Source organism: Lycorma delicatula, chromosome 11, assembly GCF_047948215.1.
Source record: "Lycorma delicatula isolate Av1 chromosome 11, ASM4794821v1, whole genome shotgun sequence".
Taxonomy (NCBI): Eukaryota; Metazoa; Arthropoda; class Insecta; order Hemiptera; family Fulgoridae; genus Lycorma; species Lycorma delicatula.
This window is the reverse complement of record NC_134465.1, coordinates 80,438,055-80,456,605: the sequence shown is the minus strand read 5'-3', so window position 1 is coordinate 80,456,605 and position 18,551 is coordinate 80,438,055. Positions and strand designations below refer to the sequence as shown.

The window sequence follows — 18,551 nt, the reverse complement described above, 5'->3', positions numbered from 1 at the left end:
TATTCCTACAATTACAGGTAATTCCAGAACATAGCTTTTTTCAGATAAAAATTCTACAACAGCAGAAATCACAGAAGGATATTTACTAAATCTTTCATTTTTTTATTATCAACATTTCATGTGTTCTATTTTTGTCTTCTGTTAAAACTGTATTTCAGTTTAAAATCCTCATAAAAATAATATTTCTATTCCTTAATACCTTCTATGTACCACATAAACTACTATATTTCACAATTCAGATTGAATTCATTTGTTTCTTATTTTATTAACTAATGTAACTTTCTACTGTATCAAAATCAATTCAAAAGCCCCTACTTTTATCCTTTCTACTTTTCATAATGAACATATGCCATCTAAATATAAAATTGACATTTACAAAAATAATTTTTAAGGTAAGAGTTTTTTGAGTCACATTAACAACACAACATGATGCTTTGGAATGGAACCTGGTCAAAAATGTATTTAGATTTATCTGTGATGATGTCGGTTAGCTCCCAACTTCTTATGTGCATCATGTTTATTTTTTTAGTAACATTTTATAAACCACATCCATCGAACATCAATCCTATCAATTGTGGGGTGAGTTCGGCGATTAGTTTTTAAATACAAAAAACCTTTCACCCTTTTTCTTTCACCCGAGAGGTGAGTAGAGTATATAGAGAAATTTTGGTGAACGAGTCACAAATATGTGAAAAATGTATCAGTTATTCAAAGAAGGGAGAACAAATGTATATGATGAATCAAGATCTGGATGGCGATCTCATCACTAACATTTTTTGAAGACCAAAAAGTTATTTTCCTGAATAATAATTATAGATCTTGGAGAAAAAAATCATCCATACTGAAAACTAAAAAGTTATTGCACACTATGTAGAACTGTTTGGCCTGATCACTCAAATGGATCATTTTCTCACAATGCTCAAAACATGGAAGAACAATTAGAATAGTTTTAATGTGAGATAACAGGCACTCCAGATCTGCTGTCATCTGATTTTTTATCTTTCCCTAAAATTAAAGAAATTTCTGAGTGGAAGATACATGCAGATTGATTATGCCATTTATAAAATGTTACAGACTAGTACAAATTTCAGACTTGGTTCAAGGATCAGGCGGTAAGGTACTTCTAGAATCATCAAGCTCATTTCCTTATCTCAAAAATGCCAAGACATCAATGGGATTTCCACTGAAAAATAATTTAAGCAAATTTTAATTGTAAAAACAAAGATTTTAATTTTTTAATGAAAAAATCTTTCACTCGGCTAAAATTCATCGAAAGGTATTGAATAGTAGTAAGGTCATTGAATAGTATAGAAAAGGCGTGTGTGGTGGTGAATGAAATAAATATGTAGAAATGGTGTCAGTTGTTTAAATAAGGAAGAACAAATGTACATTATAAAGCAAGATGTAAATGTCCATCTGTCACTAATATATTTGGGGAGTGGAAAGTCATTTTTCTGACTATATGCTGCAATGATAAATATCAATGCAAAAAGATGAATGTTATGCAAAATCGTGAAAATGCTATGGGACATTACACAGAACCATCTATGTGAGCTGCTCACTGTTATTTATGACACAACAATACTAATGGTAAAGATGACCCCTGTATTACTTGAATAATAATTACAGAGTCTGCACTTTGCTTGTTATTTCAACGTTCTTTTTTTTATATGCAAATTAGAGTAATATTTTCATTAACTGTCTTTAACCTGTTAAAGCTCAAGTTTTACAATTCTATTTAATCAAATGGCATCACGGAAAATTCTGTATAAAAATAATTTCTTTTTATGTTTATCAACATCAAACTTTTTCATTTTATGCAATAACATCATATTTATTACTTTTTTAGAGATAATTTATTTTTAAAATTGTGCCATCTACTTTATTGAAATAGTATATAAAGACGGTATGTTTAAAATACAATAAAAATAGAAGTGTGTGAAATAACGTAAAATCCTGATGGACAAAGCCAAATATTAAATGAAACATATTCTTTAGTTTACTTTAAGAATATTAGGTGCAGTTCGCTGCATGCTAAGCATATTTTAATAATTAATTATTACCATAGTAGAAAATCAGGAAATTTTTATATCAAATTTTACTAAAAATATATATTTTGGGTGTCCTACTAAACAGTTATTAGGTTACTTGACATAAGAGCACCAGTTAAATCGGAGAATTGGTAAAACCAATTCTAGATCAACCTCACACCAAATCCAATAAAATTCAGATAATATTCAGCGTCAAAAGCAACATCTTCACTCTCTTCACAACAGGTACTGGCTGTAAAATGAGCAGTATTATCCTATGAGAATGTAATTGTGACCAGTGTCACACCTCAGATATTTTAAATGTGCCACAGTGTTAAGGCAAATAGTGTATAAGAAGAGATTGTAACAAATAAATGTTAACGGTTTGGTCAGATATTATCACTAAGCCAACAGTTCATCACAACAACAACAGTTTAAGTATCAACAATATCCCAAAAACAATAATATCATCTTTTATGACAGAGAAGTGACCCACAAGCACAAAGTTTCTTTTCTGCTAAAAAAATTCCATAAAGCAACACGTGTTAAACATTTTAAACATTCTATACATGACACTATTACAATGGAACAAACAGCATTACACAACACTTTGGCATTAACAAGGAAATTACAAAATTAAACAGTAGCAAGAAGTAATTTTTCATTTTGTATATATATATATATATATATGACATTTATAATTAGTAAATCATTTACAGAGATTTTGTTTATAAGCATGATATTTTAAGGAAAATATACCAAAGGGCTGTGTTACTTTATAATTGATATTTTATTTTTATCTAGTCATTATTAAGTTCATTATTAATTTAACTTCAATAATTTAATGTCTGGATAACATTACACTTTTAACCAAACTATACATGAAAAAGAAAAATTATTTTTGCTGGTATATTTGATTATTTATACCCCACTTACTCTAAAATTATTGCAAAGATTTTGATGAAATCATGCAATTTATTCGAATTATACAAATGTCAATGTTTATACCATTTGCAAAAAGGATTAATAAAAGAAAGTACACCATTTTTTCCAAATAGAAAAACCAAACTGCACTAAAATCAATAAACAGAATTTCCCCCTGAGTTAAAGCATATTGCTTTAAACTAATCTGTCCTAATGATTCTTGCAGCTGAGATATACATAAAGTACCTTCGGCATAAGAAACACCATTGCTAAGCGTTGTTTTCTCTCAGAGTAATGGCATTCACTATTCAATATGATTCTGTGGTAAACAGAGTGAAGGTAGCAGCACACTTAACAGGGCTGAATATCAACCACATTTAAGTGAGATCGGCATGCTGATATACAATCATATACCTGGCTTAGTGAAATAAGCAACAAAAAAACAATCACTTTCCCCAGTGAAATGCCTTGCTATTCTTGAAAAATACCTACACTATTATCAGGAGTGATTTGTGACAAGTCCAGTAACTATTCACATTATGGCACTAACATATATAAAAATGGAATATTGAATATACATATAATCAAAAAATATAAAAATACCAACTTCACAAAAAAAAACATCCACTGAAACTAGGTATCCAAAGGAGCCACCCAATTAATTAACTACCTTAAATATTAATCAATAAATAAATATACGCAAGTGTAAATTTAAAAAAACAAAACATTATGTATGATTATAGAAATTTTAAAAAAATTATAAAAATTGTTACTGATTTATATGTTAAGTTACCTTTAATTACATTAATAATATATAGTGCTGTGATTTAATGGTTCATTTTTATTATAATACATATTATAACAACAACAAAAAAAGACAAAACCTAAAATAAAACAAATATAAATAAATCAATTGAAACAAAAATGAAAGAAAGAAAAAACCAAGATGCATCTTACAGTTTTAAGATCGTGCTGCTTCATGCTTGGTTGATCAACCACGTCCCCCCCTGCACTCACCCTCCTATGATTGTCTGGTAAACTAAGGTGGCACTCATTATCGAACCTAAATTGACTCTGCAATATTCAAAAGAAATATACAATTAATTATTATTAAATGTTTAAATTAACATATGCATATATTCACTAAATATTTTTAACGATCAATTTCAAAATGTATTTACATTTTTATACAAAAATTAGTTTGTGTGTTTGTTTATTTCATTGATTACATGTTCATATTTTTTTTTTTATTTGTTGTTTGTGGGCGAAAAATGCCTGGGCATTATGCAAGATGATAAAATACAAATTAGTTAAGATGCATTTTACTTTCACATTACCTTGGCATTTCATATAAGTTTACAGGCATTTTAATTTATTCCAATCATCATGTTAGTCCACTATCTTTCTATTTGTTTCTTTTTCTATTTTTACAGAATTATGGATGAAGAACTACATCTGGTTTAATGACAAACCTTGCAATTCATTTTAACCAGATAAGGCAAATTACAAAACTGAAACTTAAAAAAAATCATTATATCTTATCTTGAAATAATTAATGAAAGTTGAGCATTTTGAACCTATGAAGCAGTTATTTTTTAAATATCTCCAACCACAATAAAATAAAATAATTGAAATCATGGATATGAATTTATATCATCTGCTGCTTTGTCAAGTTTCACTTGCTGCTATAATGAATATATTATCTACTTTACTGAATATGATTCAGTATTTCTATTGTATTTGTATTTTAAACAAATTATTCCAATTTTAAGATTGTTCCAAATATTACCACTAGTAACCAGATAGAAGATATACGAGGTCTGTTCAGAAAATAACCAAACATTTTTAATTATGCACCAATGAGGATATTTAGTAACATGCGGTTGGCAGCATTGTGTTCCACATAAGCTCCTCTGCAACCACATGTTCTTGGATTGTAGATATCTGGTTTAGTTTTTATGTTATTGTTATTTGAGTGCAAGTGTTAATAGCGATTTTCTGGAACAATGATACAACATAAAATTTTGCATGAAACTGGGGAAAACTTTCACAGAAATGTTTCAACTTTTGAAACAAGCTTATAGAGAAGATGGTTTGTGTTGTACGCAATGTTACGAATGTTTTTTCATGATTTAAAAGTTGTCAGTCAATCGAAGATGACTCTCGACCAGGAAGGTCCTCGACTTCAACTGATGACACCCACATTCAGAAAATCAATGATCTGAGGCATGCAAATCGCCAATTGACTTACAGAACTTGCAGAAGAGGTTAGCATCTCAATTGGATCAAACCATAACATTTTGACTGAAAAATTGAACATGTATTGACAGTAGAAAGAACATTGAGTGGATGTTTGTCGGCAACTTCTTGAACAAGCCGATGATGATGAAATATTCATATAAAGGATCATAATGAAAGTCAAAGTCAGGTTTACAGCTACATCGAGACAACAGTTCAATCATTACAATGGATCGGCAAAGGCTCTCTATGTCCCAAGAAAGCACGTCAGTCTTGATCCAGTGGTATATTGATGTTCTCTGTTTTTTCAATTAAATCAATGCCATTAACTCACCTCAAGGTGAAACAGTGAACCACGCATATTATGAAGGCATTTTACAATGGTTACATGAAAAAATTCCATAAAAAGAGACCAGAGTTGTGCAAAATAACTCATGACAATGCACCCACACACTCAGCTTTGTCAATTAGTCAGTTTTATGCCAAAAATCAGATGATTGTCCTCCCTCAGCCTCCCTAATCACCAGACTTGGCTCCTTGCGATTTTTTCTTTGTTCCAAAATTAAAACCAGTGATGAAAGAATGCCATTTTGAGACTATTGACGTTAAAGCAAATTCGTCACGGACCTTAAAGGCCATTTCAAATGAAGTTATCCAAGACTGCTTCGCAAAGTAGAAACACCACTGGAAAAAGTGTGTGAATAGGGGAGAGGAATACTTTGAAGCGGACAAGGACCAATAATATGTCAAATTAATAATAAAGATTAAAAAATTAAATTTTGGTTATTTTCTGAACAGATCTTGTATTCTATTAAAATGTTCCTTGTTCATAACAATTTATTTAGTTGTTAATAGACTTATTAACATAGACTTTTTCTACTATCTATTTTATAAAATTTATCTGTAAAGAATTATTTTATCTTAAAAAAGGATTGCATATACATTTAAAAAAAAACCTATTCATCTGAATTAATAATTGTAAGAAATAAATTAACTTCAAATTAATTTATTAAAACTATAGAAAAAATATTTCTTCTATTAAAAATGAAGTAATTCTTCAGAAAAGAAAAACATTTATAAAATGTTTTACTTATTTTTCAGATTAGAAATAAATCCCTATTGCAATTTTATTTAATAAAAAAAGTTTTTTAATAACTGTTTTCATAAATAAAATGGATGGAGAATTCTAAAGCTTATTTTCAATGATGAAGCTTCGTTTCATGTTTCAAGTCAAATATATTGGCATAGTGTATGAATATGAGGTAATGAATTTTTGAATATCATTATGCAACATCATGTCAGAAAAGTTAATATTGAGGAATTAGACGTGATAAAGTTACAAGGCCCTTTTTTTCCAATAAAACTACAACAGGAAACATCTTCCTGAATATTTTTAAAGACTACATAATAAATACTCTTCTTCTAAGTAAGATGGAGTTCCTTCACACTTCATATTCATGAGGGATTACCTAAACAAAATATTTCCTCAGTAATGGGTCTGACAAAAACGGTGAATAGGCTGGCCTCCATAGTTTCTGTATCTTGTCAATGTGGATTTTTATTTATGGGGTTATATAAAGACATAAAAGTTCTCCATTCAAATAAGAAATCTGGACCGTTTAAAAAGATGGATCACAGAAACTGTTTCGTCTATCGCACCAGACATTCTCGGTCTGTATAGCAAGAGACTGAATATCATTTTGATGTCAGCAGAGCAATCAACAAAGCACATATTGAAAAGTCTACTAAATACTTAAAATTCTTGAAGAATTACTCTTCATTTTGATGTATACTTAATGCATCTGTCATTCTTTGTTCCAGAACTATAACAGTTTCAAACTCCACCATTATTTTACTTTATGCACACTTTTTTTTTTTTTACTTTAATGGCACTGTAGCAGAGCTACAACTTTAGAAGGGAAAGTATTGTAATCGGTCCAACTTGGCCGTATGCAGTTTTCACTGGATCTTGACAGTTAGACAGCTAAGGAACCCAAAAAACGGATGGAAATTTTCCGGATGTTAATGTTTATAAGTATGTATGTGTGTGTGTATTCAGTTTTGCACTTCTTATATCTCGAGAACTACGGGACTGATGACTAAACTTGATCAGATTACTTCTACATGTGGGCTATTGATGCCATTAAATTTTCAACTTTATAGGTCAAGGGGGTGAAGCTATTGAGCAAAGTCACCCTCAGTATCCCAAGATTTTACTTAATTAAAGTCTTATTTTTCTTAGGAACATTTGTTAACAATTAAAAAATAATAATATTTGCAAAAAAAGGTTTTTGCAAAATCGCAATCCCATCCCAAAAAAATGATCTAAGCAAACTAGTGGTGACTAAGTGGGTATTCTGCATCAATAGTACTCCCTCTCACCACAAGAAGCACTAGTGTAGCACAGATGTACAGCTGTTGTAGTCATCTGCTATGTTGCGATGTCACAGGTATGTGGTAGAATTAAATAAATGAATAATATTTAAAGTGAAAAAAGTGTTTAAAGTGGCCACTAGTACTGCCACACCCACAAAAATGAAATATGGTATGCACACACACACACACTTTAGTTAGAATCATTGAAATAAATAAACAAAAAATATTATATTTAAATAAAATGATTAATATTTTAAATTAAGGTGTGTGTGTGTGTGTGTCATGCATCAGAAAAAAACTGTATGACGGGAAAGTCCTACAACTGTGTTGTCAGCTTTTATTTGTCACATATTATACAATAAATTTACAGTAATAGCAGTTCATAACAGTTTTCACAAAAATTTTAATTAAGATTTGATACCATAAAAACCAAAAGCTCGATATAGATATAGTTACATATTTAAACTTAACTTGCTGCCAATACAGAATGCAATACGCAATTCAAAGTTGAAGAGTAGAATGGCAATGAGCAATAAATGTCACAGAGATATGACATTTGATTACTTCACTTTTCAACTAAAACTGTTGATGATTTTACTATTAACAATAATGAAGTTAAAACCACTTTAATTTACGTTATGAAATGTAAATTTAATTCCTTTGACAATAAATGTCATACAATTTACATTAGGCTAATGCTGACAACAATGATATCTCCTCTGACAAATGACAACAGCAGCAACTGGAAGGATAACATTTTCAAAAATTGTCACAGTATCTGAATAAATGATAAAATATTACATGATATGAATAATCTTAATATAAATGAGAGTTATTATATGTATGTTCTATATTTCCTCCTAAACCACAGGACCAATCTCAATCAAAATTGGGACAATTATTACTTACTAACTGAGTAAAAATACTGTGGGTGTTAGACATCCCTACTGCAACCGCTGCAAGAGGAATGAAGGGTGATTAGTCTAATTTATTGTACCATCGAACTCTTTTGTGTTGTAATCTGAAAACTGTGTTTGTTTAAATGTTACTGTACATTTGTATAATTCCACTAGTTATTTGTATATTGTATATTTGTTATTTGAATGTGTTTGTATACAACTTATGGCTGTCTATAGGATCTTTTTTTTATGCTCATGACAGGTTTAAAAAATAAAATTAAATTAAAATGAAATCAAATTAGAAATTAAATGAAATGTAACATATTTGTATAGTTGGTTAAGTTATTTGTATAAAATATATTTGTAGATTTTTTATAGTTGTATTAGTTATTGTACTGTATATTATTTGAAAGTTTAAAATACATGTTCTTTCTTCAAATTCCTTGCACTTTCATTCAAGCCATACTATTGTAGGGTAATAAACAGGCTATTTGAAAGATTAAATTCAGCAAGAAAGAATGGAAAAGTAATTTGTCTGTCGTGGAATGTTAGTGACATTATCACAGGTCAAAAAAAAAAAAAATAATAATTTGGAATTGAGATAAAAGTATGTAAATCAGAATGTACTTTTTATGCTGAACCTTAAAATGAAATTAGTTTTTCTTCATCACCCTCAGATTTTTAGTTATGTCCCTTTAAAATACTGAGAAACTTCTTAAATAATAAAATACAAAATTATTAATAATTACATTAAAGTTCCTACCTTTATTTTGCAGACATTTACATTTATCTTAATTTCTTTTTTCTTATTTTCCTTTTGTGTTTAGTGAAGTCTTCTTTTTTTATCATCCAGTAGTAGTCACTCATCATAGATTCATCCCATCTGCCTTTATAACGTTGGTGGAACCTTTCTCCTTGTTCATCGCTGATGTCACCCAAATTTAAAGGAAAAATGTCCAAATGAGAATGTAAAAATGAATTTTCAATGACATTCTGCAGCATAAATTTTTGTAGTTCACCAAGAGTTCACTTATAACCTGATCATGATTTTTGGCTTTTTTGTTTACAAGAAAACCAGTAACAACATCTTTGAATGACTTCCATGTTGTTAGTTCTTTACGATTCAGTTTGCTGTCAAATATATTTTCACAAATTAATTTTCTTATTTGCAACCCGATGAACATTCCCTCTTTTAATTTGGCTTCACTTAATGTGAAAAAACCTCAACTAAATATTGAAAGCTGTCTTCACCTTTATCTAATGATTTTACAAAATTCTTCATCAGGCCTAGTTTTATGTGTAAATGTGGTAAAACAATACAATTTGTTTTGACAAGGGGAATATTGACATTTTACTTTCCTGGAGTAAACAGATTTCTTTTTGGCCAGTCTTTAATTGCGTAGTGTTTATCTGTACCCTGACAACCTCACAAACACAAGAAACACATATATTTTATAAAGCCACCCTGGACACCAAGAAGAAGTCCTATCCCTTTCAGACCGGCGATGATTCGCCATGAATGTTCATCATACTTAATAGCTTTTAAAATTTTTGACATGGTTTCATATGTTTCATTCATTCCTACAGCATGTGCTACCGATATAGAAGAAAACTTATTTGAGTTATGCAACAACTAGTTCCATTCTTTAAGACGTGAACTTAGGAGTTCTGCATGATGTTTCGACAAATACAAGTCTTGAATTAGATCGCTCAGTTCCACTTGTGTAATGAGATGAGGTTTAATATTTGATTCTTCTGGAATGTAATTAATAACTATTGAAGTTGAAATTCATCAGTTGAGCCATCTGGGGAATTAGAAATTTCTTTCCAAGTTGTTGAAGCGATCGGAATCAGTAAATCAATAACGTGAAGTACTGGTCTCACAGCTGAATGAACATTTGGGTATGCGATACTGCTTTTATTGTTGGAATTGAAACCAGTAACATTTGTTTTGCTGAATGCTAGTAGTTTTTTGTCCTAACTTACGTGCCGATAGTTATAAATGTCTGGCTTGACATGAAATTATATCATTCAACTGTTATGTATCAAATATAGGTGAGCAAGCATCAGATGTGAATAAGCAAACATACCAACTTACTAATTTATTTGTATTGTTTGTTCCACAAATGATGGAACAAATAAATTTAAGGGGTTGTAACTTAAGAACATTATGTGATGGGTTGTTTCAGAATATAGATTCAGCATATAAAATACTACATAGAACACCTACTCCGTTTTCAGTTCCAAATTTTATGTTGACCAGTGTTATTATGAAGAAAAAGAAATGAATGGGCCTGTGAAGAAATTATGATCTTGACCGATGCCAGTTACATAAGCTAGTAATATTATAAACAGATTCTGTAACATTTTTTTTTTTATTATTAGAAAATTTAAAAAATATCAAGATTAATTAATTATGATTTAATTCATTGAAATGTTCTAATAAGTTACATGAAAAGATCACGAGGTTGCTTCAAAAATCTTAAAGCAAGTTTTATTATATAATTTTTTTGCGAGTAATGAAAGTTCATTATTTTCACTTGTAGAGGTTCATATACCTTAAGACCCAAGGTCAACCGGTTTTTTGGCATCATTAATTATAATAAAAGAGTATTAAAAGTTTGAAATTCAGAAAAGAGGCATTACATTATTTAGACTTACAAAATGTAATAGGAACTGAAATTACATATTATGTATGAAGTTAAGTTGATGAATCAAAGAAATATGTAATATTAGTGTGAAATGATTTGGAACAGTAAATGAAAAAGCATGATTTTTCTGGGTAACTGTGATCATCACCTTGAAGAAATGTGTTGATGAAATAAAAAATAAATCATGTTAATATTTTTAAAGTAGTTCTTTGTGAAATCAGACAACGATTAAGAGTATAAAAATATTTGTGCTTAATGGGATAACAGTAAGATCACAAACGCGACTGGTATCTAATTAAATATGAAAGCATTCTGGAGAAAAGGAAAATTCCAACCACTTAGTGGCATCATCCTCTCATAGAAACAACCACAAAATGATGGTGACAGTCATTTGATATATTTCAGAGGCCTGATGTCAATTATGTGTCGCAAGGATAAAAAATTTCACAAATCTATAGTGAAATGCTCCAGAAGTTGTAGTACACAAATAAAAATTTGTAACAGGAATGATGACTAAAGGACATTTTATTGCATAACATAGCCAGTATTTTTGTGTTGACAGTCTGTTTCTGTACATTATTTATACGATTTATTCTTATAAATAGATTTATTATTCTTATAATTAGATTTATTCTTACAGATTGTTCTTTTCATGTGACAAATAGAAAATTATTGTCAAACTATAATATAGTACTGCCCTAATGGAATTCTTTTTTATGTAAATAAAACAAAAGAAAAAATAATAATTAATAAAAACCACTTACCAACAACTTTTTTATATGTATTCAAGTACTTTCGGATACCAAATCCATCTTCAGGAACTCAAAAAACTTTTATATTATTCTTAAAATAAAATAACTAAAACCCATTCATCACATGTAAGTTTTTAATTAAAATGTAAAAATGTACAACAGTGGTCACCATGTTTTAAAAAATTATGTCGACTTAGCATCCAGTCACAATAAAATTTTCCACCATTGACTTATTATTGTGACTGGCTGCTAAGTCAACATAATTTTTTAAAACATGACGATCAATGTTATACATTTTTAAATTTTACATAACAACTTCCATACAATGAATTAGTTTTAGTTTTTTTTTATTTTAAGAATAATATAAAATTTTTTGAGTTCCTGAAGATGGATTTGGTACCCGAAAGTACATTTTAAAAAGTTAGCAAGTGGTTTTTATAAATTATTATTATTGTACAATCATACCAATGGGCCATGTTTGATAAAATTATAAAAAAACTTTAAAATTTTTAAAAATATTTCTTCAATGCGACTCATAGTTAGCTGTCTTCAAAATAAACAAAAGTATGATTTTTCTTTGTGTTGTTTTCATTTCATATATACTTGGTTCATAATAAATGTTTATAAATACATAAAGTGAGAATAAAACAAGTGTTAATAAAAGCAACACTCATGTAATCAACTCAAAGTAAATAATCTTTTAAGTAACTGTACAAAATATTGCATTTCAGTTTGTATAGAAATGATGTTTAGAAAATTACTCTAAAAATTACTATTACCCAACAGAATTTTTGATTAGCAAAGAAATTTTTTTTTTTTATTACTCGATCTGGCTTATAGTTAATTTTCAAAAAAACAACTGAATTGTAACAATAAAATGATACACAACAATTGAGTAACTCAAATGATCTCTAGTTATTGTGAAAGTTACAAATTATACCACCAAAATTAAAATGATTGAACGCAAATCGATATTCAAATATTGATTGTTAAGTGACTATGTAAATGTAATTTTCTGACAATGTCATTAAAGAAATAAAAACAACTGTTAGAAAACCAACAGCGGCCACTGCGCTAAGGTTAAAATATAATATTGTGTTAGAAATAAATTACCTTGTAACCGGGGCCCAGACGATGCATGGCACATATTTGATGAGTGGAAAGAGCTTCACTGAATAAATAAATAGCTGACATTTGTCCACAAAAAACCCTTTCTTCATCCAATTCTGGTGTTGCGCCGATGTAGCATTTGTCAAAAGGCTTAAAAAATAAATAAAATTGAATTAAGCAATTCACAATTAATATTTTTTTTAAAAATAAAGAATTTTTTAAATTAAAACTACATAACTTCACTGTTACATCCTACGTATTATTCCTAGTACATAGTTAATTAATTAATTCATTAGAACACGGTTAAAAACAACTACAGTAAAAATCAATTGATTTTGCTTGGCATTCTGAAGCCCAACCATATATTTCGTACAGTAAAGAATGAAATAAAGAAAATCACTTCTCTCCTCAATTTCCTTTGTAAGTTTGATAGGGGATAATTGTTACAATTAAGAATAACTGTCATTTTCAGGAATGACTTATATTGCATGTCACAATGCCTACAACCATTATAGGTAAGTGCTGATTTGAATGAAAATAGTTCCGTTGTCTGGTTTGGTAAAGGTGGATATAGTTATTTTTTAAGAATAAATGTTGATTCATTATTAATAATATATATAGTAATATTAATATTATTATGAATATAATATTAATATTATATTCAAACGATACAAACACAAGGATAAGTTAACATTATTAACTTTCTAAATATCGACTTACATGATTCATACTTATATGCACCAGATAATATTCTGGCAGTGCATTTTTGTGTCTTAAAAACTTGTTCTGACATTATGAGGGAACCCAAACAGATGACATTATATTTTATATGGAAATGTATGAAGGCATTATAAATATTTAATAATGATGACAAAATTACTATTCTATTAGGCGCTTCAGAGCAAAACAGTAAGGATTGACTTTCTTACATAGGAAATCAATTTGATCATCTCATGAGAATTTGTTTCTAATAAACACAAAGAAATTTCGCTTTATGAACAACAGAAATACTATCGCTACCATTAATGTGAATTTTATCAGCAAATATATGGCTATTTGAGAAGCAAACTGCAATAATTTTATCCATATTTAAAGTTTAAATAGTTATAATCCATCCAGTAGACTATTAACAAATCAGTGTTATTCATTAATATTCTAATACTATTCTGATTTTAATAATACTGTAATTTTTAAACTTTATGAATACCATATTACCAATATATGTGGTAAATTCTTATAACAAAATTTACAAAATTCCACACCAAATATATAATTGAAAAACAGGGATTAACTTATACATCATAGCTTTAAATAAAATGTTCTAAATCGTTTTATATGCAATTTTTATTTTTAATACAAATAGTAATTAATATAAATTATTATTATAATAAAAGAAAATATTCTATTTGTTATTCACTTTATTATACATTTTTTTGGGGTTTTTTTTAGGGTTCGGAATTATGTTTAATCCATTTCGGTTTGTTTCTTTAGAAAACATTTCTTGTAAATTTTTATTGCTGACAAAAAATTGAAACAGAACTTTTCTGTTACACGAAAAAGTAATTCCAATTATATATAACTTAAAAAACAATAATTCTGATGAAAAGCACTTTAAGGAGTTGGAAATACTGTTAGTGTATGTTCCAAGCAGTTTTTAACTTGAAACAACCCCGTTCTAAGAGAAATGAATTATCACAACCTGTCATCATTATGAAATTAGAAAGTGGCATGCCTCATCTGCATGGTATAACTGAATTTTTCCCTTAAAAAGTCATCCACTGGCAGTGTAAAATTCCTTATTGATTTGTTAAGCAAGAAATGGACTTTTAAAAATTTTAAATTAAAGTACTGCTTCATTAGAAATCAGTATAATCGTTTGAAGAGTATTAGATTTATGAGATAGATTACAACTGTTTTTAAACCATCTAAACTATTAAGGAACACAAAGGAAAACACTACCCAGAACTCAATCCATGGTGAAATTTATTAACTGCAGCTTCAATTTTTAAGATATCACCTTTAAAATACGGTTTTATCCTGTAAAATACTACCCCAAACTTTCACTTGTTATTTCTGCAAAAAACTCACCAGAAGATAAATGTTATGCGGAAAGATAATGAACACCAAGTATTAATGTGGCTGAGGCAGCAGCGCATTCAGTAAATTTTGGAGCAATGATAGAATGATGGAATAAGTGCATCCCTATTTTTAAAGAATATGTAGCAAAAAAAATAATGATCTTCTAGCTGTAACTATCTAAATAAACTGTAATAACTATCTAATACCCTATTTTTTCTTATTTACAGATATTCCCTCATAAACAGTTTATCTCTCTTAAATCCTGTAAAAAGCTCATTAAGATGACATGCAATTTAAATTCTGAGTTGCCTTTTATTAATGGGATTAATGTTATACATTTACTTTAATTAAAAAATGAAGTAAACTTGTAATAATAAAATAAATTAACTTACATCATTCGTAGAAACAAACCACGCCATTTCTGTGCTAGATGCTAACTGTCCATTGACAAGGCACTTTATCTCGCTCTTTGTCCATCTGTTATATATGTACACTATTGCTATCATATACCACTGTAAAAAAATAATTATATTAAGATTTTTTAAATGCATAATTAAAAATGCAATTAAAACTTTAGTTATGAGTAGATTAAAAGAAAATCACATTACCTTTCTAGGTTGAAATTCATATTTAACACAATGCTGGAAGCCCTTTCCTTTGATTTTCATTGATGTAAGAACTAGACAATTACCAACAAAATGTGCTGAATAACCGATACCTTTACTCGTTTTGAAACTGAAAATCAAAAATAAATAAATAAATAGTCATATATGAATAACACATCAAAAAACAATCAAATCAGAAATATAAAATCAAACACACAGAATAATCCTGTAAGAAGTAAATGATTAAAAATTCAAAAGAAAGGCGTTGGAAAGAGATAAAATGATTATGATGACTAAATAATACAAAGAGAAACTCTTGAGACATACAAAGAACTCTTAATTAAAGGTAATTTGTTTTATTAACAAAAATTCGATGTGAATATTATATGATGGAATATTATATCAGATCTGTTCAGAAAATAATCGAACTTTATTTTTTTAATCTTTGTTATAATTTTACAAATTATTGATCCTTGTCCTCTTCAAAGTACTCCCCTACCATATTCACACACTTTTCCCAGCTGTGTTTCCACTTCACAAAGCAGTTCTAGATAGCTTCATTTGAAATTCCCTTTAAGGTCTGCGATGAATTTGCTTTAATGGCATCATCACTAGTCTCAAAATGGTATCCTTTCATCACAGATTTTAATTTTGGAAATAAAAAAAAATCGCAAAAAGCCAGGTCTAGCAAATTGGGAGGCTGAGGAAGGTCAGTCATCTGATTTTTGGTACAAAACTGACGAATCGACAAAGGTGAGCGTGCAGGTGCATTGTCATGGTGAAGGAACCATGAGTTGTCTCGCCACAACTCTGGTCTCTATTTGCAGATTTTTCCACATAATCATTGTAAATCGCCTTGATAGTACCACCTTGGTTCACTATTTCACCTTGAGGCAAGATTCAAAATGCAAAATTCCATTAAAATCGAAAAAACAGAGAGCATTACTTTACACTGGCATTCCTTGATATTGGATCGAGATCAGAGTGTGCTTTCTTGGGACATGAAGATCTTTTGCCAATCCATTGTGATGATTGAACTTATGTCTCGATGTCATAGCCATAACCCAGCTTTCATCTCCCGTTATGATCCTTTGCATACATGTTTCATCATCATCGACTTATTCAAGAAGTTGCCGACGAACGTCCACTCAATATTCTTTCTGCTGTTTGGCCATCAAACGAGGAACAAACTTCTGCAACTCGATACATGTTCAATTTTCCAGTCATAATGTCAAGGCATGATCCACTCAAGATGCTAACCTCTTCTGCAGGTTCTTTGACAGTCAATCGGCAATTTGCACATACTAGATCATTGATTTTCTGAACAAAGATGTCATCAGTCAAGTTGAAGGTCTTCTTGGTCAAACGTCATCTTTGATCGACTGATGACTTCTTTTAAATCATAATAATCATTTGTAAAAAAAATGCATATGACCCAGAGCATCATCTTTGTAAGCTTATTTCAAAAGTTGAAATGTTTCTGTGAAAGTTTTCCCCAGTTTCACACAAACACATTGTACTGCTGCTACCGAAAATAATCCCATATTAAAAAAACCGCTACTAACACTTAAACATGTTGCACTCAAATGACAGTAACACTAAAACTAAATGAAGATATCAACAATCCAAGAACATGTGGTTACAAAAGATGTTGTGCAGAACACAATGCTCCCAACCGGACGTCACTATCGCCATTGGCTCATAATTAAAAATGTCCAGAAGTTGGACATATAGAAAAAATGTATCACTTGTAAGGCTGATGTCAGTTTCATTTCACTTATTGGTAGCAAATGAAGATATCAATTTATGTGTATGTGTTAATCTTCATGTGAATATCTAAAATCAAATTTGTAGGTTTTTTAAATTCCAATTTAAAGAGTTAAAATAATAAAAAAAAATTTTTAACTTATTTTTTTAATTCTCAGTTACAAAAGAAGATATCAACTTGATTTTTTGTTGTGTGTAATTTTCATGTGAATATCTAAAAACCAATTACTAGATTTTTTGAAATTCGATTTTGAAAGGGGTGAAGAAGAACGGTAAAAAAATCATGAATGACTGCAAATTTTCCCCATTTCCGATTATAATATAGAGATAATCAAAAATACTCTTCAGATAAATATCTAAAAACCATTTTCAGGTTTTTCAAAATTTTTTTTAAGCGGTGTAAATGTACAGAGTGGTGGCTCAACCAACACAGCCACTGCCACTGTTACTGTACGAGTGACGCACATGGCTGCACCTGCCTCAGATTACTTGACTAAGACACATAAATAAAAAAAAATTGACCACAAAGGGAAACGCAAATAACCGTAGAGCGTGGACAAAGCACAACAAGGATGTAGCACACACACACGAGTGCACATCGTAAAATCTAAACAGAATCAGTGTTGCTCTTTCATATGGATAATTAGATGGCTTTTTTCATCTAATATATATATATATTTGATCTTAACAAACCAAATAATCATCAACTTATTTATCCCATGATAATATTCATCAATGTGACCTCTAGAAATTTATAGCTGTTTACATGTGTAATTGTCATATTCTTGCTTAACATATTTATTGTAAAAATGTATTTTAAAAATGTCTTTTGTTTATTTTACGGCCATAATTTTCTATTTAAATATCTATGAGCTGAGTCTTCTTTATTACCCCTGTTAAAGCCCACATCAGGACTAGGAACATGGGGGGTAGTGTGGTGACCGGAATCGTCACAGGGTGGATGTCTTTCCCTACAGGGATTAGGATGAATCTTCTTTATATGACGGTTTGCCATTAATCCATTGATGAATGCATTATTAACCGATCAACTGCACTAGATCGTAGAGAACTAGAATAGGGCCCAAGATAAAACTTTGAGGGATACCTGTTTCGTTTTAAT

General features: G+C 29.5%; 1 protein-coding gene across 1 annotated transcript in view; it reads right to left on the bottom strand.

The window, feature by feature from the left end:
- Positions 1–18,551, bottom strand: part of rg (A kinase anchor protein rugose) — a 1,091,579-nt gene that overhangs the window by 530,045 nt on the left and 542,983 nt on the right. Inside the window, exons 7-10 of the mRNA XM_075379107.1 lie at positions 15,668–15,794; positions 15,452–15,571; positions 12,984–13,130; positions 3,912–4,028 (exon numbers count right to left, since the gene is read on the bottom strand). Coding sequence (XP_075235222.1) covers positions 3,912–4,028; positions 12,984–13,130; positions 15,452–15,571; positions 15,668–15,794 — 511 coding nt within the window. The remainder of the gene's footprint in view (positions 1–3,911; positions 4,029–12,983; positions 13,131–15,451; positions 15,572–15,667; positions 15,795–18,551) is intronic.